The 24,385-nt window shown below is 44.3% G+C and overlaps 1 protein-coding gene across 5 annotated transcripts in view; it reads left to right on the forward strand.

Moving 5' to 3' along the window:
- Positions 1-24,385, forward strand: part of CDK14 (cyclin dependent kinase 14) — a 509,998-nt gene that overhangs the window by 150,697 nt on the left and 334,916 nt on the right. For all 5 annotated transcript variants that reach the window (XM_066584666.1, XM_066584664.1, XM_066584665.1 and 2 more), the window contains one exon: positions 4,626-4,705. In XM_066584666.1, the coding sequence (XP_066440763.1) occupies positions 4,626-4,705 (80 nt within the window). The remainder of the gene's footprint in view (positions 1-4,625; positions 4,706-24,385) is intronic.

Raw genomic sequence — 24,385 nt, forward strand, 5'->3', positions numbered from 1 at the left:
CTGATAGGAATACTGTTCATTTTGATTCTACAGGTACCTTTTAAGGATCTTCAGTACAGTGTACACAGTCTACTTTTTTTAATTTACATATATGAGGTGGTCTTACGTTATATAATAAAAGTTAAGTTCTATGTGGGTGATATCAGGCTGATGTGCCTTTTAGGCTGCGTTCATAGTGGTGATGATTGTTTAGCTGGACTCCCAGAAGGGATAGAATATGGATATTCCTCTGATGCGTAATTTCTGAACCAGGCTCTGAATACAATATTTAGCAGGTGGTTTTCCGTGGCCCACTCTGTATATTTTAATATGGAAACATAAACCAAATTGGGGCATACTCAATCAGATACCATATAGAGGGAAATACAGGATGCCGTATGGAGGCGCCATATGGTGGTACATGGAGAGCATACAGCTCTTTAGCATTGCCCATAACCTAGTAACAATGGGACTGAAAATAACACATGCCCATCCAGTTCAGCTTGATATCCTGCAATGTTGATCCAGAGGAAGTCAAAGAAAAAAAAAACGTGAGGCAAAATAAGTCTTCCTAACTTCATATCTGGCAATCAGAATAAAACTTAGAATCAATACAGCCCTCCAGAAATCTAGCAACCATAACCTATAAAATCGTTACACTCAAGAAAGGAGTCCAGGCCGCTTTTTAACTCCATTAGTGAGTTCGTCGTCATTACGTCCTCCAGAGAGATTTCCATAGTCTCACTGCTCTTACTGTAAAGAACCCCCTTCTATGTCGGTGTAGAAGCCTTCTTTCCTGTAGACGTAGAGGGAGGATGCCTTCTTGTTACAGTCACAGTCTTGGGTATACATAGATGATGGGAGATCCTCATATTGTTCCCTGATATATTAATACATAGTTATTAAGTCGCCCCTCAGCATTTTTTTTTTTTTTTTTTGCTAAATTAAATAACCCCAATTTTGATATTTTTGGCTATTGTAGTCTGCGCATTCAGTTTATCAGTTTGGTTCTTATACACTTATGCCCAAGACTGTACACATTATTTCAGGTGTGCTCTGACTAGTGATTTGTAAAGTACTTAGCAGAACTATGGTGACCTCATGTACACCTATGCCACTTTTGATGCATCACATGATCACCGCACAGGTTCAGTGAGTGTATAGGTATAGCAATGCTAACCTTGATTGCTGGCATGCTATGCTGATAGCATAGGCATGCCACAATCTCTATACCTCTTGCATAAAGTGGGCATTGTCATTTATTCAATGCAAATGGCATAAGCATGCTAAACTAATACAGTCCTGCGCCAGCATGACTGCGGTGGCCAGTACCACATCTGTACATAACCGTGCCAAGTGCATGATATCTTACCTTAACCCTTTCCAATCCAATTTTGGATTCAGGGTTTCCCTAACAGGCTTTATCTTTCGGCTGTTGTACAACGATGCCATCTACTAGGTAAAGCCAGTGTGTGTGCACGTCAGAGAGGCTCCAACAGTGGAGTGGCTGGCAATAGACTGTAAGAATACCCTGTCGGATATCTTCAATCATTGGAGCTGTTCAAGCTTCAGTCAAAATGTAGGAAGACGTCAGACAGTGGATTGGAAAGGGTTAATGGAGTAGCAACTTTCATATGCTGCATGTCTGGTTTAAAGGGGTATTCCAGAGACTTGGCTGAATTTTCAAAAATTTTCCCAAGTATTTCCACTTATTGTCATTATTCAAAATGTCCATCTAAATCATCATACTGAACTCCAGGACCTTTGCGTTCCAGCCAGCTTCAGATTTCCACATTATCTTAAGTGGCCACCGGGGAGTGCAGAAACTTCCATTTCCGACTGCCCATTACTGATGACTGCACTTTCACGAGTGTACAAAATGTCGGTATTGCAGAATTTGAAGGCACTGAGCATGCCTGACCAGTAAAAGAGCAGAGCATACAGGTTATAGCCATTGGATACCAATGGAGAACTAAGTGGGGGAGGCCACCGGTAAAGTAATACCTCTGCAACTTTATAAAACAAGTTCTAACATTATATTACAAAATTCCATTCTATTGCCTTGAAAAGTATGTAACTTTTACTTTATATCACCAGAGTACCTCTTTAAGAAGATGTTAATAGTGTCTGAGTTTACAGGTTGCCAATGTTGTTAGTGAAAGCCACAGCCAGACACAAATGTGGGGTTATTTGGTGGCCATTCAGATGAATGGCCTTCAATATAATACAGTAATGGCTTAAAGCCAATAGCGTGAGGCCCTTAGAGCGTCTCTCTGTGTATCTCATAGAGATGGGTCTCTGAATAGGGCAATGTACTGATTTGGTCCTTACAAGACTTCTTGCTCCTTGTCCTCCCTCAGCTTGATGTCTCTTCTCCCTTGTCCTGAATAACTCCATTATATAGTTAGGTAGAAAGTCCATATATATAATCTCCAGGCTCAGTGGAATTAGGAATAATAGTTAGAATATAAAGGTGTCAAGTATTTCTAATACATGAAATACTGAAGACAAACCAATGTGGAGGTCCCTTTGCGTGTTGCCCCACTGGCCTACTTTTGTAGATGCTGGCAGAATTTTTAAAAATTCTCCGCAAGTTTTCCTTCTTTTTTTTTAATCGCATACAATTAAAATATTTCAAAGCAAACAACATTCCAATGAAGTTTGTTGTACAGGGTGGGCCATGAAAAATTAGCCCTGTACCACACTCTTATGAAAGCTGTCTAAAAAAAAAATCTTTGCCCATAGCAACCAATTACAGCGAAGCTCTCATTTTACTTCAACAATATAAGAAATGAAAGCTGCACTGTGATTGGTTGCTATGGGTAACAATGACAGATTTTCTTTTTAGACGGCTTTCATAAGAGTGTTCTGACTGGATACTTTTCTGGGGTCCATCCTTTAGATGCTATGGTGATGATGAGCGAGTGTGAAACAGAGCGTGTTGTGCTATATATTTAACACATGAGGGCAGAGTTGTTTTGTTAACAAACTACACCACATCAGGCTAATATGTATATATATTAGATAGGAATACAGCCCTGGACACACTACCCGTCCCCAGACGATCTACTACAGTAGCTAAGTCATATTACTTTACTTTGCTAAACTCTTTAAATGAATCCATTATTACAGCATTATGTGGTAAAGAATTCCATAGTCTTACTGCTCTTTCTGTAAAGAAGCCTTTCTGTGATGACGATGCCACCATCGTCTAGATGTAGTGGATGCCCCGTTGTTACAGTTAGGCTGGTTGCACACAGGCGGATTTGCATTGCGGAATCTGGAGCGAGCATTCGCCTCCGGATCCTGCAGCAAATACCGCCCATAGCTTGCTATGGCAAAGCGCGATTTCCTCTACGCGAGCTGAAATCGATTGCCATTTTCTGCTCGTGGAGGAGAAATCGCAGCATGCTCCATTTCTGTGTGGATTCCACATGGACGGCTTCCATTGAAGTCAATGGAAGCTGTCCGATCTGCAGCCCTTCTGCAATGACACTGCGGAAAGGTAGCGTATTCTGCGTCATCGTCTAGCGACGATGCCGGGAAAAGCTGGGATTTAAAAAAAAAAAACCTGTACTGTGCATGTTTGATGGCAAGCCATGCGACCATCTGCAGTACAGCTGGTGAAAGGAAAAGCAGGTACGCGCAGATGCCGGCTGGGCACAAGGTCGGATTCCGCTTATAGATCTGGGTACAAAGCATCATGGGACACATCCCTGTATTGACCTTTTGGTATATATAATATATAGATATTTATTTATTAGGCTACCCATAAGCTATCCTTCTTTAAAAATAATGGCACTGATTTTACTTGAACTCTCAGACTGGCTGAGCCCCCCCATTGCAAAACTCTTGCTTACTCGCCAACTGTCCCATTTTTGCAGGACTATCTAAAAAATGAACATGTTGTGGGCAGGGTATATACAAATGTTGAAGCAAAAGGGGTAACATAGTATGTAAGGCTGAAAAAAGACACATGTCCATCCACTTCAGCCTGTTACCCCCAATGTTGATCCAGAGGAGGACAAAAAACCCATTGAAGTAGAAGCCAATTTTCCCCATTTAAAGGAAAAAAATTCCTTACCGACTCCAATCTGCCAATCGAAATAATCCCCGGATCACCAACCCTTCTGCAGTTGTTATAGATTATAACACATACTATTGTATCGCTCAAGAAAGACATTCAGGCCCCTCTTTAGTGAATTTGCCATCACCACATCCTCAGGCAGAGAGTTCCACAGTCTCACTGCTCTTACAGTAAAGAACCCCCTTCTACGTCGGTGTATAGACCTTTCCTCTAGACGTAGAGGGCGCCCCCTTGTTACAATCACAGTCCTGGGTATAAACAGATTATGGGTGATTCTGTAGGTTTTGAGAGCGATTCTGGGTGGAACAGAGGTGAGCTTACATCCCACGATTTCAAATTTAGATGTTCGTTCCGCGGTGTATCCTTCGCCAAAAGACTTTAGAAAGAAAAAAGCTGATCTGCATTAGTCGAAAAAAATACAATTCCCATTTCAGGCTGCATTATTAATCAGATTTTTCTATAATCCATTATGGTCATTATTACTTTATAGTATCATAAACATTTGCTGCTGAGAATTTTACAACTCGTCTCTGTAATTAATTTTCTGGATCTGTTTCAGAGTAAATGGAAAGCTGGTGGCGCTGAAGGTGATAAGACTGCAAGAAGAGGAGGGAACTCCATTTACAGCCATCAGGGAAGGTAAGGTCACATGTTAGCCTTTTCGTAGGCAACTATTTTAGAACACCATAAAAGTCATACATTAACCACATGGCAAAATTAATCAAAAATCACAACAGTAATACCTTTGGGATGACACCGGATGCTTGCTTGGCTGCTTCTGTAGAGAGGTAGCCATATGGGACCACGGTAAGAAGAAGTATTGTCGGAAAGGTTGCCACTAGGTTGTACCACCCAGTGACAAGATGTTTAAAATGTTTTATTGTAACATTCTCTATTTAGGTATGCAGCCAGCCGATTGAACGAGCGGTATCAAGTGACAGGGCAGCTCCGTCACGTCAGGGGTTCTACACGCGTCTGTCTACGGGAGTTAGTGGGGCACAGCTCATAGTAGAGAGAGGAAGTGTGTCCTGTGCTCTCTGGGTAGAGGAGATTGAAATGCCGTACAGGCTTTGTGTCTGCCACCTCATTAAGCACACAGTTTGGTTCGTCCTGATTACAGGGAAAGGCAGTGCCACCCAAATGGACCACTATGGCCGTCTGAAGCACCACTATGGCCGTCACCTGGCTCCGCTTCTCCATTGACTATAAATTAAGCCTATGTTTGAGATCTGGTTGAGAAATAAAGTAAAGTTTGAGCAGCAAATCAGAGTTTGATGTATGTCAAGACGTCTGTTCACTCTGTGAGCAGAGTTGGACACTGCTCCCATCTTCAGCCCCCCCCCCCTCCCCGACTGATTGCCTGTACTCTTCCTTAAAGAGTACCTGTACTTTTAGACTGCCCTATATAGTGCTATATGGGGCCATATTTATCTGCCGGGAGGAGCCGAAAACAGCCAGTAGAGCACAAGCACTGTAGACTGAATATGCAGGTGCTCTTTAAACCCACCTCTTACAGCCTGAATGCAGTAACCAGTGGGTCGAGGTTGGGGGCCTGTGTTTTAGAGGTTAGCTGTAGGACTTGCATATATCATACATTTATGGCATATCCACAGGCTATGCTATAAATGTCTAAGACGAGAATACTTTTTGAAATACCGTACATCTGCCCTCTAATGATATTGACATGACTCTGCTGCCTCTATCCTTGTCTACACAGCAAAGCTGAAAAACGAATCGCACAAAACAAAAAAATGTCAGCTACTTGTGCATGCTTTACTGGGAAGTGTTCAAACTAGGATATTTTAGGTTTTTTTTTTTAATCTATGGCTAGTCATATAAATATAAAAAAAACCCACCAAAAATTGAATAAAAAATGTATACAAAAGCTGTACTTAAATAATGTCAGTTTCTTTCCTTTAACAAGCTTCCTATACTATAAAAAACACTTTGTTAGCCTATAGTGCTATGCATATATCTGCAAAATGGCAGCACATGGTGTCTAGAACAGGCCTTTATGTTATATTCTGCTCACTGCTGCCTGCCATGTAAAAACCAAACCTTTGAAGTCAACCCGAGATAACTATGTTCCACAACAGCAAAGCTGTAGGATATCTTCTCTCTCTCTTATTTTTTGTTACTTTATATCTGTGTGTATGCAAACCTCAGAAAATCGTATAATCATCACCGCCATTGTTCTCCTTTCTTTTGTTCTCCATTGCATTGTTTTAATAAAAAAACATGAATCCACCCGCTAGGAGACTTTCTGGTTTAAATCGAGTAACCTGCAGAGTCAACCTATGGCGCTCTTTGTTAGATGGCAATTACAGGTTGAACGGAACAAGATTCAAGAAGAAAGCTATAAAATGCCTCTGTAGCAACATAAAGGATGTCAGAACCCTGTTCTTGTCTGAGATTTACTTATTCAGGTCTGTATGATAAAACCTGCACTCCCTGGGGCGTCTCGTAGAAGCGAAAAAAGATAAAAACTCACTAGCAAAAAAAAAATAAATGTATTTATGGACCTGTGTTTCAAAGACAACGGCGAGACAAAAAAAGCGAGTAAGCTGAACACATTATTTTTCATTTGTTGGAGGTCACTGAATTCCGTGATGAAGCAAAAAATGAAGAGATGTTTTGATGATGATTGTGAAGGCCCTGCGTGATAGATCGTGCCTGGAGTTATTTACTACATGGTTTTGTTTTACGAAGAAGAAAATAATGGTTTCACCTAAAGTACCCGCTTATCACTAGATCGTAATATTGGGGGGATGAACTGGTTATTTAAGACGTTCCCAATGCTGGTCTTCTTCAGACAGGATGATCCTGGGGAGGGTGGTAGGGTAGCGAAGTCAGTACGGGAAACTACAGTATTCCATATGTTACCTAATGAAAACTAATCCTGCCTAGCGTGGGATGGATTAGGAATCATTTGGGCCCCTAGGCGGTTAGGATGATGGGCTCTTAACCACCAATGAAGTTGATTTATTATTTACATCCAGGGGTTGTACTTTGTCTATGGGGCCCACAGTACTAAGATAAGAAAAGGAGCAGCACTTGCCTATCCTCTGCCGACAGAATCCTGAGCTGCAGCCCCACTGTGGTCTTGGTGTTTGATGTGGCAAATGGAAGTCAACTGACCGGTGTGGTCAATCAGAGGCTGCCGCGGCACCCTCCCTTCCAATTTTCCTGGCATCTGCGTTGACATCATGGGCACCATGATGCCAGGATTTCAGAACAGTGATGCCACAGTCTCTGATGGACTGCAGCGGTAAGGTGACTTCTGGTGACCATTTGCGCAAGAAATTTCAGGACCATGGCGGGATTGCAGCGCTAGATCATGGTGGCAGAGATCTGATAAGTACTGCTCCTTTTTTTATTTTAGCACAGCGGGAATTTTGTCTGGTAGTTGGGCAACTTTTTTAAAGGGTTTGTCTAGGAGTTGAACAATATGGCTGCTCTCTGTGCAGCCAGTGAGAAACCCATCCTATAATGTAACTAGGAGGCGTTGAATGCAGTTGTAAACTGGAAGGGGGTGGAGCCATGGGCAGAGGTGGAGTTTAACTGTTTTCTATCAAGCTGACAGGAACAAATAGTGTTCTGTTAGTCTTGCCCCCATCTATGGCCCTGCCCCCCTCTAGTATAGAGCTGTATTGAACCTACAGTAGTTACATTCTAGGACAGGCTACTTGGATGACGGCAATTTGGTCAATTCCTGGAAAACCCCTTTAAACCATTTCCTGTCTGAACAACTTTCACACTTTTGACATGCACAAATAAAAACCGTAATCCAAACATGCTAAATCATACTTTACCGTATTAAAAATATACTTTCCAAAAATTAGACATCCGGCATGTTGCTGTTCGAGCACCATTTACTTATGGGTGCTTTCCTGCAATTTTGCATCAAAGCTTAACATTTTAAGAAAAGTGCATAAAAACGTGTATCTATGGATAAAAAGCAGAGTCTGAGAGACAAAACATCTACTAAAAATAACCTGCCTGATTTTTGTCTTATTCCCCTCTCCCCAGTGAACGCCTGTACGCTCGACTGAGCCCGTTTTCCTGGGACAACCCTTTTCAGAGTTAGTTGGAATACGGTTTTATAAAGGGCACATTGTGTAATAATGAGCCAGAATGGGGATGTTGTTCACGGGGGCCGTGTTAGCGCGAGTCACCAACCGACTACACTACAGTGAAATATAGGGTGATGGTCTCTGCTCCCTCGTGTGGTGGAATGGTGTGGTGCATACCCCAATAGAAGGGAGTCCAAGGAGATAGGGGGGGAAATGGTTTAACTGAAGTTTACTTAGCTCAGGAACTTCTTGGTTCAACAACCAATTGATGAAGGCAGAAAACTTTACAATCCAGTTCAACATCTGGTCCTGAGGGCGCTTCATTACCTTCTACTATCTTGCTGCTCTGTATTGCTTGTTGTGTGTTTTGCACCATGGCCCTTGATTCTAGCCCCATACTGCCTGCTGCTGGTTGCCAAACCATGGCCCTGGAGTCTGCAGCTTTCACTATACACCACATCTCCTCGAGGACTAGATCCAGGAATGACTGTGAGATACTGTTCCTTAAAACCAGCTTACTTGTTTACACTACACTCTCTACTTTCTTCTGAACTTTCTAGATCACTAGAGGAGCCTTTATAACTTTTGCTCCTCCCACTGCTCGATACTGATTGGCTGCAGCTGTGAGAAGCTGAGTCATTGGACTGTTCTGTTCTTCTCTGTACTGTACTCCCCTGAAGCTACCACCTTCAAGGCAAGACTGCAATATAGTGTATAACATATCTAAAGGCACACATACACGCTTTCTCAGTAATGTCAGCTTCCCGGATCCATGAGGGGATCTGAAAGTACTCACTCCCATCCTCCACAATGTCCTGCAATGCGCGCCAGAAGGGCTCGTGGCCTGGAAATTTGAAATCTTTCTGGCTTCCAGCTATCATGTGAGAACGGAGAGATATCACTGGGGACTGCTGTATGCAGTTCCCAGTCACATGATTGCTGTTATCCAATGGATAACAGCGATCATTTAAAATAAAAAAAAAAGTGTAAAAAAAAACAAACAAAAAAAAGTTTAAGTTTCATCTCCCTTCACAGATCTTATCCATGAGGGGAGATAAAATTACATACCTAAGTCACCAAAATGTCAGTCGCATGCGCGAAAGCCACAGATTGCCAGAGTAATTTAAAATCTTCCTGCTCCTGGCTACCAAACCTAGCCGAGAGCCTGGAGATTTCACGACCGTAGTCCCTGGTCACATGATTGCCGCTATCCAATGGATAACGGTGATCACGTAACAGTAAAAAAAAGTTAAAATTTCATTTCCCGTCACGGATTCGATCTGTGAGGGGAGGTGAAATCGCTTACCTAAGACCTCCAGGGACGTCCCCCAATGGGATCTTTAGCCGTAGACTTTTCCCTAACTTTGGCGCATGCACCCGTTGCCAAAATGGCGGACGTAAGAGCAGAAGCTGGGGAGGACCAGGGAAATTTAAAATCTCCTGGCTACTAAAGGTAGCTGAGTGCCTGGAGCAGTAACCGAGGGCCCTGGTGAGCAGTTAAAAACTGTTGAAATTTCATGCTCCTTAATAATATGATACTGTGTTTCCCCAAAAGTATGACACTGTCTTATACTAATGTTTGCCTCAAAAGGAGCACAGCATCTTATTTTCGGGGAGTGTCTGATAATACTCCCCTACCGCTGGCGTTCTGGTCCTCACGTTGGCCTCCATCGCTGCTGCAGGCTGCTGCATCCTCCTAAAAAGCCAACACAGCACTTCTTCCTGGAAGCGGGGCTTGAATACCCCGCCTCCAGGAAGCTAATGCTCTAATTGGTTAATTGAGCGCCACGTCAGGGAATGAGAGCTGGCTCTGGATTAACAAGTCAAAGCCATTTAATGGCTGTGATTGGTTAATCCAGTGTCGGATTTCTTTGGCTGATGCGGCACTCGATTAACCAATCAGAGCATTAGCTTTCTGGCAGTTGGTGAGTATTGTTTTTTTTAACTTGTAGCCTAGCTAGGGCTTATTTTTGGGGAAGGGCTTATATTTCAAGCCTCCCACGAAAATCTGGGGAGGGTCTTACTATCAGGGAAACACAGTAATAATCTTTATTTGTATAGTGCCAACTTATTTCGCTGGATTTTAGCAATATTCCTGAGGTGCCGGTAGCATGTTCGGGATAGAGATTGGATGTGGGGAGTAAAGGAGAAGTCAGAGTCCAGTGTGACCCCCAAGGCAGCGGGCATACTGTCTGGGGGTTATGATGGTGCCAGACACTGGAATGGAGATGTTGAGGGGAGGTGGGTTGGAAGGCTGAAAGATGAGAAGGTCCGTTTTAGAGAGGTTAAGTTTCAGAAAAAGGGAGGACATAGTATTAGAGACAGCGGACAGGCAGTCAGTGATATTTTGGAAGAATGGTTCAAAGATCTCACGAGAGGAGGTGTATAGTTGGGTGTTGTCAGCGTAGAGATGGTATTGGAGGCCGGATTTGCGAATAGTTTGTCCAATTGGGGCTGTGTATATAGAGAAGAGAAAAGGACCAAGGGCCAAGCCCTGGGGTACCCCAACAGCGAGAGGAAGTGGGGAGGAGATATAACCAGCAAAGGAGACACAGAAAGAGCGGTCAGAGAGGTAGGAGGAGAACCAGGAGAGAGCAGAGTCCTTTAGGTCGATAGTGCGGAACATGGTGAGAAGGAGGTTATGGTCGACAGTGTCAAATGCAGCAAACAGGTCAAGGAGGATTAGTAGAGGGTAGTCGCCTCTTGACTTTGCCGTCATCAGGTCATTTGATACTTTTGTGATGGCAGTTTTGGTCGAGTGTAAAAAGCGGAAACCAGACTGGAGGCGGTTGAGGAGAGAGTTGTCAGAGAGAGTATGTGTAGCGGGAGTAGACCAGGCGTTCTAGTAATTTGGAGATGAAGGGGAGGTCTGAGACGGGTCAGTAGTTGGCGGCATTAGTCTGGTCTAGGAGTTGGGTTTTTTTTAGCAGAGGGGATATGATGGAGTGTTTAAATGAGGGTGAGAAAGTGCCAGAGGTAAGGGAGATGTTGCAGATAGTAGTGAGGTGGGTAATGAGAGCTGGGGAAAAGGACCAGAGGAGGTGAGAGGGGCGCTAGCGCAGGTGGTCGGGTGGGCAGTGAAAAGCAGCCTGGAGACTTCTCCCACTGTCGTTGGTTCTAACATAGAAATTGAGTGGGTGCTGGATGCAGTGCTGGAGACCAGGATTGGGGCTAGCCATGCAGTTTTCGGGGATTTCTTTTCAGATGTCGATTTTTATTTTAATTTTTTTTTCCTTTGACATAGGCGGCTAGTTCTCCAGCAGTCAGATTCATCACGGGGGCCTGTTCTTTGGGGCCGAGGAGGGAGTGGAAGGTGTCGAAGAGTCGTTTGGGGTTGTGAAATAGTGAGAAGACTAGGGAGATGAAATAAACTTTTTTGGCATGGTGAAGGGCTAGGTTATAAGTTATTAGCAGGAATTTGAAGTGGAGGAAGTCTGCGGGCAGCTTTGGTTTTCTCCACAGCCGTTCAACGCACCTAGAGCACCGCCGGCTGAAGCGCGTTTAGGACGTGAGCCAAGGTTGTCGCGGTCTGCGGTAGATGGCTCAGGTCACGAGTGGTGCCGCTTTGTCCAGGGCACGCCTGAGGGTGGTGTTTGGCTACCAGGGTAGGGCAGGGGAGGAGAGAGATAGGGGTGCTTTATACGTTTATGGTGCTTATAGTTAATGACCGTTCCTTTTAAGAATTCTCCAGTATTTTCTGCAGTATTTTCTGCAGACAACTACATTTGTATACTTCATCTTTGGAAGGGATTTCAAGTTCTGTATTAGAAAAACAGATATAATATATATAGACTTTTGAACTTAATTAGATAAATTTAAAAAAAAGAGTCTAAAGAAATGATCTTCCAGGCTGGATATTCAGGTAGTTGAATCCAACACATGGGGCCTTATAGTTACTGTTTAAAGTTATCCACAATTTCCCATTCCATAAGAAGCAAGGTGTGTAGCAACTCCTAAAGCGGTAATGCACTAACAGACCTATTTTTGCTCCTTCTCTTCATGCGCCCCCTGCCTTTTACAGAGAGTATTACACACACATATATATATATATACTGTAAGGCTTTTTGTGCTGGAAGAAAACATACGTTATCTGTATGTTTCCAAGCAAAAGTGCTGAGAGGGATGTGAAAATTCTCACTCATTGTGAAAAGACAGCGACAAAAATCACTGCATATATTCATACCTCGGTGTCTATTTTCAGGCATACATTTAGTTCAATATGTCTGTCCTTCAATGTGTCGAGAAGAAATGACTGGGTTGTCGGGGAGACATTATTGTCTTAGAATTGTTTCCTTGGCTTTATGCAATCTTAGGTAATGATTGCTCTCGCTCACGAGCTGAAGGTTGCGGGTTCAATCCCCACATGGTTCAGGTAGCCGGCTCAAGGTTGACTCAGCCTTCCAAGGTCAGTAAAATGTTTACCTAGCTTGCTGGAGGTAAAAGATGACTGGGGAAGGAGATGGCAAACTACCCCGCAAAAAGTCTGCCAAGAAAACTTCACGATGTGACATCACCCTAGGAGTCGGTCATGACTCGGTGCTCACACCAGGGGACTTTACCTTACCTAGATAATGATTAAACTGAGCCCTAAACAGAAATAACCAGCAGTACAAAGAATACTAGTATATAAAATTAAAGGCATGACTAACTTTTGTATCAGGAGCAAAGAAATTAAACACAAGGGGGCACAATCCAAAAATGAGTTGGGGGTGATCAGAAGCAATATTGTTTTATTGAAATTGTCGTAGGTGCTTAGAACAAACTTCCAGCGGAAAACTCGACTTTACAGCACTGCGCTTATTAGGATGCACCTTAACGATTGCTCCATTTGTAGGGACATATTAGATGGACCATTTGGTCTTTTTCTGCTGTCAATTTTCCTTGGTTCTGTGTTTGGACAATCTATCACTGCGGTTCTCCACAGATAAGCTGGGACCACCAATAGTCAGTTGTGATCTAGCATCAGGAAATTTCTGCAACAGATGGGCCACAGGTGAATATATCTTTGCTATTTGAATTACTGGAAACAAGGTGATCACACCGGTGAGCCTTACATATGTGACCGCCCCCCCCCCCCAATGTAATTTATTGTACTGCTGTCCTGTAACTTGCATACCCTCAAATTAAACCCCTAAATAATGCTGTTCACTGAGTTGTACAGTAACTTACAGGGGTATTCCTGACATTTACTACTGATGAGCTACCCTCAGAATGGGTCATCAATAGTTGATTGGCTGATTCTCTAGTACTGGACATCGTCATAGGTGGTCAGGGACAGAAGTGTAATAGTTGGCATCCCTCCCATTGAAATCAGTGGGAGCGATGCCTTCTATTACACTTCTGGCTCTGACCTCAATGAGGAGCCCCTTGTGTAATAGTAGGCATCACTTCCATTGAGGTCAATGGGAGTGAAGCTGTCCACTACATTTCTGGCCCTGACCAGCGATGATGATGTTCGGCCCTGCTGCGTTGATGGTGGATCAGAGGATCAGCTGATCAGCGGGGATCATGAGCGGCAGACCATTGCCGATCAACTATTAATGACCTATCCTGAGGATAGGTCATCAATAGTAAATGCCTGGAGCACCCCTTTACATGTTCCGCTCATCAGGCAAGAACGTTCATATGAACAATGGAGCCGTTTGAAATTGCATCCAATCACCTGACAGACGAGCAAACACTTGTTCAACTTTTCTGCAGCAGAAAAAAATCATTAATGTCGACAGCACATCTCTGCATGTAAACGGGGAATGCGCTGCCGACCATGATGAACAATCGTTCATATGATCGTTTGTCCCCTATACCTTCTGCATAGGCCTTTGTGAAGGGAAGTTAATTTAGCATCGAAGTCTTTGATTGGTGCTCGTCATTGGATCAAATCACCACGTGTAAAAGGACCCTAACATCTTTACTAGTGGGAGTGAATAGGATAAGGACTTTTTCTTATGCGTAGTGGCCCTTTAATGATTTAACCTCATTAGATATTGTGGGAAAAATAAAACGGGACTCCGGTCCAGCCTCCGATGAGGTCAGTGAAGGTGGCAGACAATGTGCTGGTGCACTTCATACACATGGAGGAGGACCGGAACAATAGCCGACTCCCTGACTCATTATGTGCAGGAAGAAGCTGTCATTTATAGGAAGCTGAGAGGTTTGGGCTTTAAATGTAATTGAGATAAGCTTGCATTAACTAAAACAAATAAGAGAAGTTAAGAAAAAAATAAAACCCTGAACTTTTTTATTTTTTGGCATCCGAGCTGTGTCTGTACAGGCTGGATAAGCAGAGTCTTTACTTAGCTGTACTGTCCTTCTTATGTCCTTTAAGTCTGTTGCAGGAAAACACTAGGACACAAAGTGTACAATATACAAGGTGTCTCAAAAGTGTGGAAACACCCATATAGAATGCAAACTTTTTAACAGTGATCCAGTTTTACATACAAGCTGCAGGGAAAGGGGAAAACCCATTAAGCCATGTGATCAAGGTGACGGCCATTTTGAATCTTGCCATCTGGGATTCAACTCTAATTTTTCCAGTGGTAAGGTAGGTGTGTAATTTATCAAACTGTCATAGAATTTCAACAGAAAAAGAAATGGCGCACGTCATTTCACATAGCTTTCTTTTGTGCTCATTTTAAGGCCGGGCTCACACGGCCTAAGCGTAGAACGCCGCTGGGCTCCCGCAGTGTTTTACGGCTGTGAACCTGTCCGGGACCCTGCATACGTCCGCGTATGGCAGTGAAATTGTGCTGCGCATGACCGTGTATTTATGCAGGTGGGCATGTGCAGTATGTAGTTTCCCAAAAAGTCGATTGGTCATAGGGGTCCAGTCGAATGGCTGCCACATTCTCCTGATTTGATCCCTTTGGATTTCCATCAGTGGGGTCATGTCAAGGCACTTATTTACTCCAAGAAGATACGGCTTGTTGCTCATCTGAAAAACAGAATTGTTGATGCCTATGCCCGCACTCAGCCTGATGTTTTGGTGAGAGTCCAGGAATGGGTGAAAAGGATAGGGTTAACACTCAAACATGGTGGGCAGCATTATAAACACGTTCTATAGAGATTATGGTCAGTTTTCGGATTTCACATAAAATCACTGTGTTAAGATGAGAACAATTAAAGCTATGTTAAACTGAAGCCCTCATTGTTTTTTTTCTGGTGAAATTCTCTGCCAGTTTGATTATCAGACACCTACCTTCGCATTGGAAAAACTAGAGTTGAATTCAGGAATGGCGGAATTCAAAATGGCCGTTATTTTGGGAACATAGATCAACATGTCTCTCCCTTTCCCCACAGCTTGTATGCAAAATTGGATTACCATCTGCTAAAGCATTTTCATTACATATGGGTATATCCATGCTTTTGAGACACCGTGTGTGTGTGTGTATGGGTATTAGTGTATCTTGACACCACCAGGAAGTCCTGGCGGAGACGAGATTGACTGCCTGGTGACGCCCCCTGAAGCTGATTGGCTCCAGAGAAGGCTTGGCCGCAGGTCCTGCTGGTAAGTAGAATAATCTTGTCCCTTGTTAGTGCACTGTTATGCTCCTGCTTTGTCCTCCGTGGCGCTGTCATCTGCACTGCTGGTCTCCCCTCCCTGCTACCAGTCTGTTAATAGGGCTGCCCGCAGCCGGCTCCCCTGCTCATCATAGTGTTCCCCGGCGGCCGGCTACCCGCCTGCTAATACTGTTTCCCCGAACAACATCTGCCCTCCCACCTCTTCGGCTGCTAAAAAAGCTGCACACGCCTGCAGAGTGGTTGCCGAGCCTGTAATCCCCCCGGTAGTGCTGTTACCTGTGCGCCGCTCTTCTCCCCGCTGCTGATCAGTCGTCCCCGCGTGTGTGCTCCGCGCTGCAGTACCGGCTCATCTCCGCGTCTCCCCGCCTCTCCCTTATGTCCTGCACGGCACCTGAAGAATATCATGTCTTCATGCATCCTGTGTATTGCTTGTTGGCTGCCGTGGACGGTTAGGGTTAGGGATGACGTACCTTTTAGGCTTATATAATTCAGTTTGTAACATGAAATTCTAACACAATAATCATGTAAGCCTAAAAGGTACATCATCCCTAACCCTAACCGTCCACGGCAGCCAACAAACAATGCATAGTGTGCTGCTAGGACCTTTGGGACGTCAGCCTATGGGGAGCTAGGGGTGTGACAGGGGCGTTCACCCTGTCAAACCCCTAGCTTCCTGGTGGCGTCAAGATACACTAATACCGTATGTATGTATATATATATATATTATGTACAGTCTTCTTAGCCTAGAACTTGCCTCCTCATAGACGCTGATCAGATTGGTTTGACAGGAGCGATCTTTCATAAACCATTGCTGATCTAGGGTTATACAGCTATTTTCCTTGAGGTCCTCCAGGATAGCCTCTCTTAAAAACCCTTCAAACATTTAGCACACAATAGAAGTAAGGGTTCATTTACACGGGATGAATGTCGGGCAAACGATGACCGACACTGGTCCCTGTGTTTCCTCGCTCCCGTGGAGCTAGCAGAGCAGGCTGGTTCACGGGGTGTCCAGCAGTGGGGGCAGGGCATTGCAGGAGAATTCTCTCCTCTTGCTCCCCTGCCCCTCTCCATTGAGATAACATAATTTTACATAAAAACAAACCCCTTCCCTTTCTGGTTTTTACAATCCCTTCTGAACAGACTGTAACTCTGTAAGTTCTCTACTGAGTCACAGCTTACATCCAACCACGTCTCAGTTATTCCCACTATGACAATAATTTTCTTAGATATGTTTACTTTCAGTTCCAGACTTCTAGCTTTAGTCACCATACAGTTTAGAGGTTTTTGGTTACTCTTTACATAAAGTGTATCCATGTTAACTGTTCTGCCAGTTCTAAGGCCTCATGTCCACGGGGAAAGTCAGGCCCGCCGCGGATTCTTCATGCAGAATCCCACAGTGGGTCCCTCCTTTCCCCGCGGACATGAGGCCTAAAAAGAATTACTTACCTGTCCGGACGCTGCGGATCTGCCCTCCATCGCGGCCGGATCTTCTTTCTTCGCCCGGCGGATGTGCTCGGCACGCCGGCAGCGTGCCACGTGCATGCGCCGTCTACTCAATTTTTTTTTTTAACTCCTGCTCTCCCACGCCGGAGAGCAGAAATTCAGCTGCGGGTGTGCCGCGGATCCAGACGGCTTCAATAGGTTTCAATAGAAGCCTGCGGGAGCCGTCCCCGCGGGAGACCCGCACTAAAATGGAGCATGCTGCAGGTGTTTTCCCGCACATGCAATCCGCTCCTCAGGAGAAAATGACATCTGCAGGTATTTAACTACCTGCGGGTGTCCAATGCATCCCTATAGGTCGCGGATCACACGTGCGGGTGAAACGCTGCGGATTTTAAATGTATTGTAGCCGTGGACATGAGGCCTAACTGTACTGACTCCCCCCCCACTGCTGCAACCCCATTCTCATTACTTAGTCCCAGATCTCTGTCTTGTGGGTATCTTATGTCAAGTGAGATCCCTGTACAAGGATTTTCTAAAGGGCAGAACTTGCATTACATAGTTAATATGGATAAAAAAGACACATTTCTGTCAAAACTTTGCAAAATTGCAAATGGCTTCCAACCATTTTCTTTCCACAGCAACTATGCAGACCCTGTGTCTACTTGTAAGCCCCCCCTGTGTAGTCTTATCCTATAGTTCTATTCCATTCTACCTATTGTGTTTCTTGCTTGCTTATTAAATGTATGTTGGTAACAATTAGGGGACTTGTAGAAGTCTATATGAATGCAGGAGTAGACTGCACAAGGTTTGGTTGTTAACGGTTACCATGGAAACACGTAGGCATGTATTGGGGCTGTACACACAAAACAATATGAAGTTTTTAAACAACACGGTTGGGAAAGTCTCTTAACTTTTCATTGTGGATACATTGGAACAATCCCAAAAAAAATGGTTGCAAAGGTGAGCTTTACATAGACCTCTACAAACTTAAAAGGGTTTTCTAGGCAAAAACTACTAATGACCTATCCTCTGGAAATAAGGCAGGCAGAGGCAGATGATTCTAATGCATCAAATAAAAAATACATCCTGTTATTTATATAGCACCAACTTATTCCGCAGGGCTTTCAAGTAATTTATTTATTACCCCCACCACCACCAAGCTGGGTACTCATTTTACCGACCTCGGAAGCATGGAAAGCTGAGTCGACCTTGAGCCGGCTTCCTCAACCATGAGGGGAACCTACAGCCTTCAGGTCGTGAGCGAGAGCTTAGGACTGCATTTCTGCTGCTTTAACACTCTGTGCCACACGAGGCTCGCTTAAAGGGGTTGTCCCGCGCCGAAACGGGTTTTTTTTTTTTTTTTTCAATAGCCCCCCCGTTCGGCGCGAGACAAACCCGATGCAGGGGTTTAAAAAAAAAAAACGGATAGTACTTACCCGAATCCCCGCACTCCGGTGACTTCTTACTTACCTTGCGAAGATGGCCGCCGGGATCTTCACCCTCGGTGGACCACAGGTCTTCTGTGCGGTCCATTGCCGATTCCAGCCTCCTGATTGGCTGGAATCGGCACACGTGACGGGGCGGAGCTACGAGGAGCAGCTCTCTGGCACGAGCGGCCCCATTCAGAAGGGAGAAGACCGGACTGCGCAAGCGCGTCTAATCGGGCGATTAGACACTGAAAATTAGACGGCACCATGGAGACGGGGACGCCAGCAACGGAACAGGTAAGTGAATAACTTCTGTATGGCTCATAATTAATGCACGATGTACATTACAAAGTGCATTAATATGGCCATACAGAAGTGTATACCCCAACTTTGTTTCGCGGGACAACCCCTTTAACTTTTACTCATGCAACTAGCTTGGCGGTCACAAGATGTTCAATAGTTCTTCGACGCTTTACAACGGTCTCTCACAGAGGGTACAGACTCGGTAGGTTTGTTTCAGAAATGATGGTGGCTGATGCTACTCCCATTACTGAGCTGCAGCAATATTTGACAGACCTCCACTGTGGGTACTCTCTTCCACCCAGCTCAGTTCAAGTGGTTCACCTGTTACCACCTGGATCTCTGTGACCTCCATTTCCAAACTCCTACCCACCTCGTCTGGTTTTTGCTCTGGACAGGGCTCTACTCTTATGCTCTTAGATCATATCAGTAGAGGTGATTTCACATCAGTTTGACTTCTGTACTTGGGCCGGGGGACACTAAGCCTAGTTCTACACAGATTTTGCTGCAAGAAAATCGTGGCAGAATGGCATTTTTTTTTCCTACGGCTTTTGAGCATCAGCGCTTTTTTTTCTTGCAAGCTCATCGCTGCCGCTGGCGATTTTCTCACTCGTTTTCACCATGATTTTTTTTTTTTTTTAGTGAAAGTCAATAGGACTTTCTAATGGTAACGTCGCATTGCTCTCGCAATATCGCATCAGTGAAAACATCGCTAATGGGAACCAACAACCACCATCAATGTGTTGCAAAGGAAGGATTACATACAACTTAGGTTGGCCGGACTCACACGGGCATATGTGTATTTGCGTGCACAGGGGAAAATTGTGTTTTTGCAGAACGAACTATACTTTTTTGCTCATGCACCGACATATTTTATTGCACTTTTTGCACCCACGTGCACCGATTGAAATGGCTAATTCGTCTAATGAGCTCCATGACCAGGGTATAACAGAGTCGTCTACTGTAACCTCCCAACTAACCACTTATCTATAATAATTACCGACCACTTTTTCTTTGGATTAATTTTGGCCACAGCAGACAATTTTATTACAAGCGCAACAATAAACAGATAAAGTTTTAACCCTAATAGGAAATTATTTTGGGAGAGATCCTTTGAGCCCCAAGAAAAATGTCTGTCGCCTCACCAACCAGGGAAAATAGGTGTAACTGCCTCCCGTTGCCTACCAGCTGACTCGGGAGACCCTGTTTCCTGAAACCACGCCTCTCACCGCAAATCACCTGACTCAGGAGACTCACCAACTAGCCTCTAGTCGCCTACCTCCCGACACCGAGGCCATCTAGCCATACCCAGGCAAGCCACACCAGCCATCTCTGCAGGACACCCCCATGTCAAAGCCAATAGGCGACAGACCCACCTACTAATTAATCACAAATGGGGGAAGGTAGCTATTCAGCACCTGCCTTCCCCCCGCCAAACTTTTATGCTGACTCCAAGGATCCCTCCCCCTAACCACTGCCATGCCGATCCCCCTTCTCCCCCACTATTCTTCCCTTAGGCGGGTGAGTGGGACTCTTCTCCTTGCTGCTCAATAGTCCATCTTCTTCTCCCTCTCTCTGAACTGGCTCCTCCCCGGATTTCGCGTTTGTTCTCACTGAACTCGCCCCATTTCAACCCCCTTTTTCCCAGCATTCCTTCTGTCCATTAACCCTTTACCTCCCCGTTATCCTTGTCATGCCTGCCTTCCCTTACTGCCCTGCGGGCCTCCGTTCCAGCATTCCTGATGGGTTCATTTTTAGCGCAGTTACGCAGCGCATTATGCATCTCTTTGCAATCGCCCATTAACTTCTATGCAGGAAATTAGAGCATGTTGCATTTTTGTTCTACGTGACCGAAATGCACTGAAAAAATACATGTGAACGAACCCATTGAAATTAATGTGTTCTATTCTCTCTGTACTGCATACATTTTGCGCATGCAAATACGCCCGTGTGGTGCTGGCCTTACACTTATACACATGTTAATAACCAATCAATAAAACATACTTGAATTAGAGGCAAGGCATCCGATATATCAACACAGAATATATCTAATAGCATTTGAAGCAATTGCTGGGCAGTACGCACGCCGTCTGGGGAAACTCTTCAAATAAGACTCTCATAGCAGTGGTTATACATTGGCTAGTAAAAACGTGCAAGAGAGAAGTGATACGTATCAGCTGAAAATTATGTCAGTCGAGGACACTGACGGATCTCCTATTGAGACTTACTGCAGTTTCTATGTACAGTGGTATGCAGAAACTGCAGAACAGAAATGTTGAAAAAATTTTTAATAAACCCTGAAGATTGTCAGCCCAAAATCCATTCATCTAAGTGAAGGAGAGGAAGTCAGGGAGGGCGCCAAACACTTTTCCAAAAGATAGTTGGTAACTTATATTAACTCACCTGGTGCCAGACATGACACCCTAGGGTGAGCATGTCAGCACCTAGTATCCAGGCAGGCATATATCATTTTTCTTTCTTATTGTCACAGAAAAATCCACCGAATTAACCTCCAATGGAGAGCTGCAGGTATCACCCGGAAAAATCCGTACCTCATAAGAGGTCGGATCACACAGAGATAGAAAAAACAGAAAAAATGGGGTTCCTGCGCTGCTTTGCAAGAAACAAAGACCGGTTCTTTTTTTCTTCTCAAAGAATTGCAGCGGTCAGTAATGATTCATATTGAAGACATTTATTTAAACATAGCAAATTAAGGTCAAAAGCCTTATATAAAATGAGTATAATAAATAAATATACTTGCAACGTAAAAAGTACAATGCGACGCGTTTCGACGTACTGGACGTCTTTCTCAAGCTTGACGTCGAAACGCGTCGCATTGTACTTTTTACGTTGCAAGTATATTTATTTATTATACTCATTTTATATAAGGCTTTTGACCTTAATTTGCTATGTTTAAATAAATGTCTTCAATATGAATCATTACTGACCGCTGCAATTCTTTGAGAAGAAAAAAAGAACCGGTCTTTGTTTCTTGCAAAGCAGCGCAGGAACCCCATTTTTTCTGTTTTTTCATCTAAGTGAAAAAAAGCCCCTTAAAGTTGAGCAGCTGCTGTAGAAGTACTTTTCACCCTATAGCATCCCTGCAGTTGTATCCGTAGTTTCTGCTTAAAGGGGTTGTTCATTGGCTACATAACTTTTTTTTTTTTAAACTAAGTTCTGCCATTAAAAAAAAAACTAGCCCGTACTCACCTGTTTGGTCCACCACACTCCTCAGGTCATTGCCGTTTCCCCTCTCCCCGGTGTCTGCTCATTTCCAGGTAGCATGCCATTTCGATTGGCTAAACATTCCGCACCACATAGAAGATTCTTTGAGTTTGCTAACCTTTAGTGAAGCCTACACCCATTACAATGTATACTTTCACAGCTTATGTTCATTCTTCACCCCCCCCCCCCCCGTGTGTTTCATGCGCTGTTTAAACCTTAACATAGCTCCCATTATCTCCGTATCCACAGTTGCATTAACGCCATGGAGGTTAATCACCCACTTTACGAAGAGAATGAAGCTTCATGGTGGTCTGAGCCGACGAAATGTCAGTAAAGCAATATTGCCGCGTAGTACATGAGCGAGTCGATGATTCTAATTTAAGCCTCAGTACTGTAGGTGGCCGTATTATTTATGTGCTATTATCCACGCTTCGCTCTGAAACGTCCAGTGCCTATTACAACCTAGTTAAGCAAAGTGCACTGCCGAATGTGGAGAACACCTGAGCTGTGCAGAAGGAAAGGTCAATTGAGGTGAACGTGTTATGGCGGTTATGGGAATTGGCTTTTGTAGGTTTTACAGTGTTGCAGTCAGAATTGAAAATCTATGAAGAGGTCCTCCTCCTAAATGTTTGTAGAAAAATCTGATTAATAAGGCAGGCTGAGAGGTGAAATGGCGCGACTGCTGCCATGCTGCTTCTCTACAGTGAGTCCAGCGTCAATAATAGGAAATAATGAGGGGGGGGGGGGGGGTGAAATTGTACTCAAACCATCCCAAAATGGAGGGACGGGTACATATTGGGCATTATTTAATGTTTTATATTTTAACCCTTTCCAATCCAATTTGTATCCTGGTTTTCCTAGGGGGCTTACTCTTTTTCTCCCATCATACAACGGCGCTATATGCTGGCTAAAGCCAGTACTGCATGAGGTGACACGTTGGATAGGCTCCGACAGCAGAGAGGCTGGCAAGATACAGTAAGAGAACCCCGACGGATGTCTTCCAACATTGGAGCTGTACAGCCTTAAATCATAATGTCTTCAGACGTCAGACAGTGGATTGGAAAGGGTTAACCTTACCCTTTAATACTCTGACACCTTCTAAAGTCCTTCATGTCATACCATAAATGCAAAACTGGCTATCGTTATAGCGGCAGCCATAGTACCAGCCTCATAGCCCCCTTAGTGCTAACTTCATAGTAGTCTCTATGGTACAGACTCCTTTTGTACCCAAAGTGCAAACCTCTTGGTTTATGACTGTAGTTCTCATAGTGGCAACCAATGCACCCCATACCATTTTGTTTTATACCAAACTACCCCATTTTCCATTATAATTGACACCAGGGAAGTTGAATAGGGCTACAAAAAGTGGCTCCCACTCTGAAGGGTTTGGTGTAGCGCTGTACTATATAACCTCCCAATTCATTTGAATGGGCGCCATGTAATACCACATTTCTCCTGCAGTTGTCAGTACAGAAGAAATGGAATTTGAATGGAGCAACTTTCGAGCATGGAGGCTGCCATTCTATTGAAAGTCTGTGCGGTTGTAAGGGGCTCCCCTGATGGGTTAAACTGTTGCTATGGCAATGGACTGTGAGATGCACCAAATTATCGAATGCGTCAAATTTTGCGATTGCTGACCTGATGGGTGTTTACTGATTCGCTAAGGCTGCCCACATAAAAGGACAATTTCTGCTGCGCCACAAAAGGAGTGCAGGGACTATGAAAGTGATTTGGAGGTACTGCTGAAGGAGGAGCAATAGTCTACAGAGGCGCTACTGCTGGGCAAACTGAGCAGGAACCGGAGACTGCGTGGCGTTGGCTGCCAAGAGCTGGAGGGGAAAAAGGGGCTGTGCCATTACCCCAGCCCAATGAGGCAGCTTGACTGTGATCAGGAGCAAAGAGGGTGATGCAATTGAGTTGCACTAATTTAAGGCAGCCGGGGGCAGCAGAAGTGGCAATTCTGCACAATAGTGTGAGGCCGACCTCAACATAAGTTGTGCTCACTGCTATGGGGACTAGTTCAGCAACAGGCCTGTTGCATAGCGAGGGGCCATAATAAAGGACTGGGACTATTAAACGGATGGCAATTGCTCACCGTTATGAACTGAGACGTATTACAGGGGTGCAAACCTACAGCCTGGAGTAACATAGTATGTTAGGCTGAATGAAGACAAGGTCCATCTAGTTCAGCCATATTTCCACCCTCCAGAGGAAGGCAAAAACCCCAAGGAGCAGAAGCCAATTAGCCCATTTGGGGGAAAATTCTTGGAGACCGTGCCAATAATAAAGTGTACACCAAATGCAGACTAATTACATTTTGTTATGTGATTTAT

This window comes from Eleutherodactylus coqui, chromosome 12 (assembly GCF_035609145.1).
Source record: "Eleutherodactylus coqui strain aEleCoq1 chromosome 12, aEleCoq1.hap1, whole genome shotgun sequence".
Classification (NCBI taxonomy): domain Eukaryota; kingdom Metazoa; phylum Chordata; class Amphibia; order Anura; family Eleutherodactylidae; genus Eleutherodactylus; species Eleutherodactylus coqui.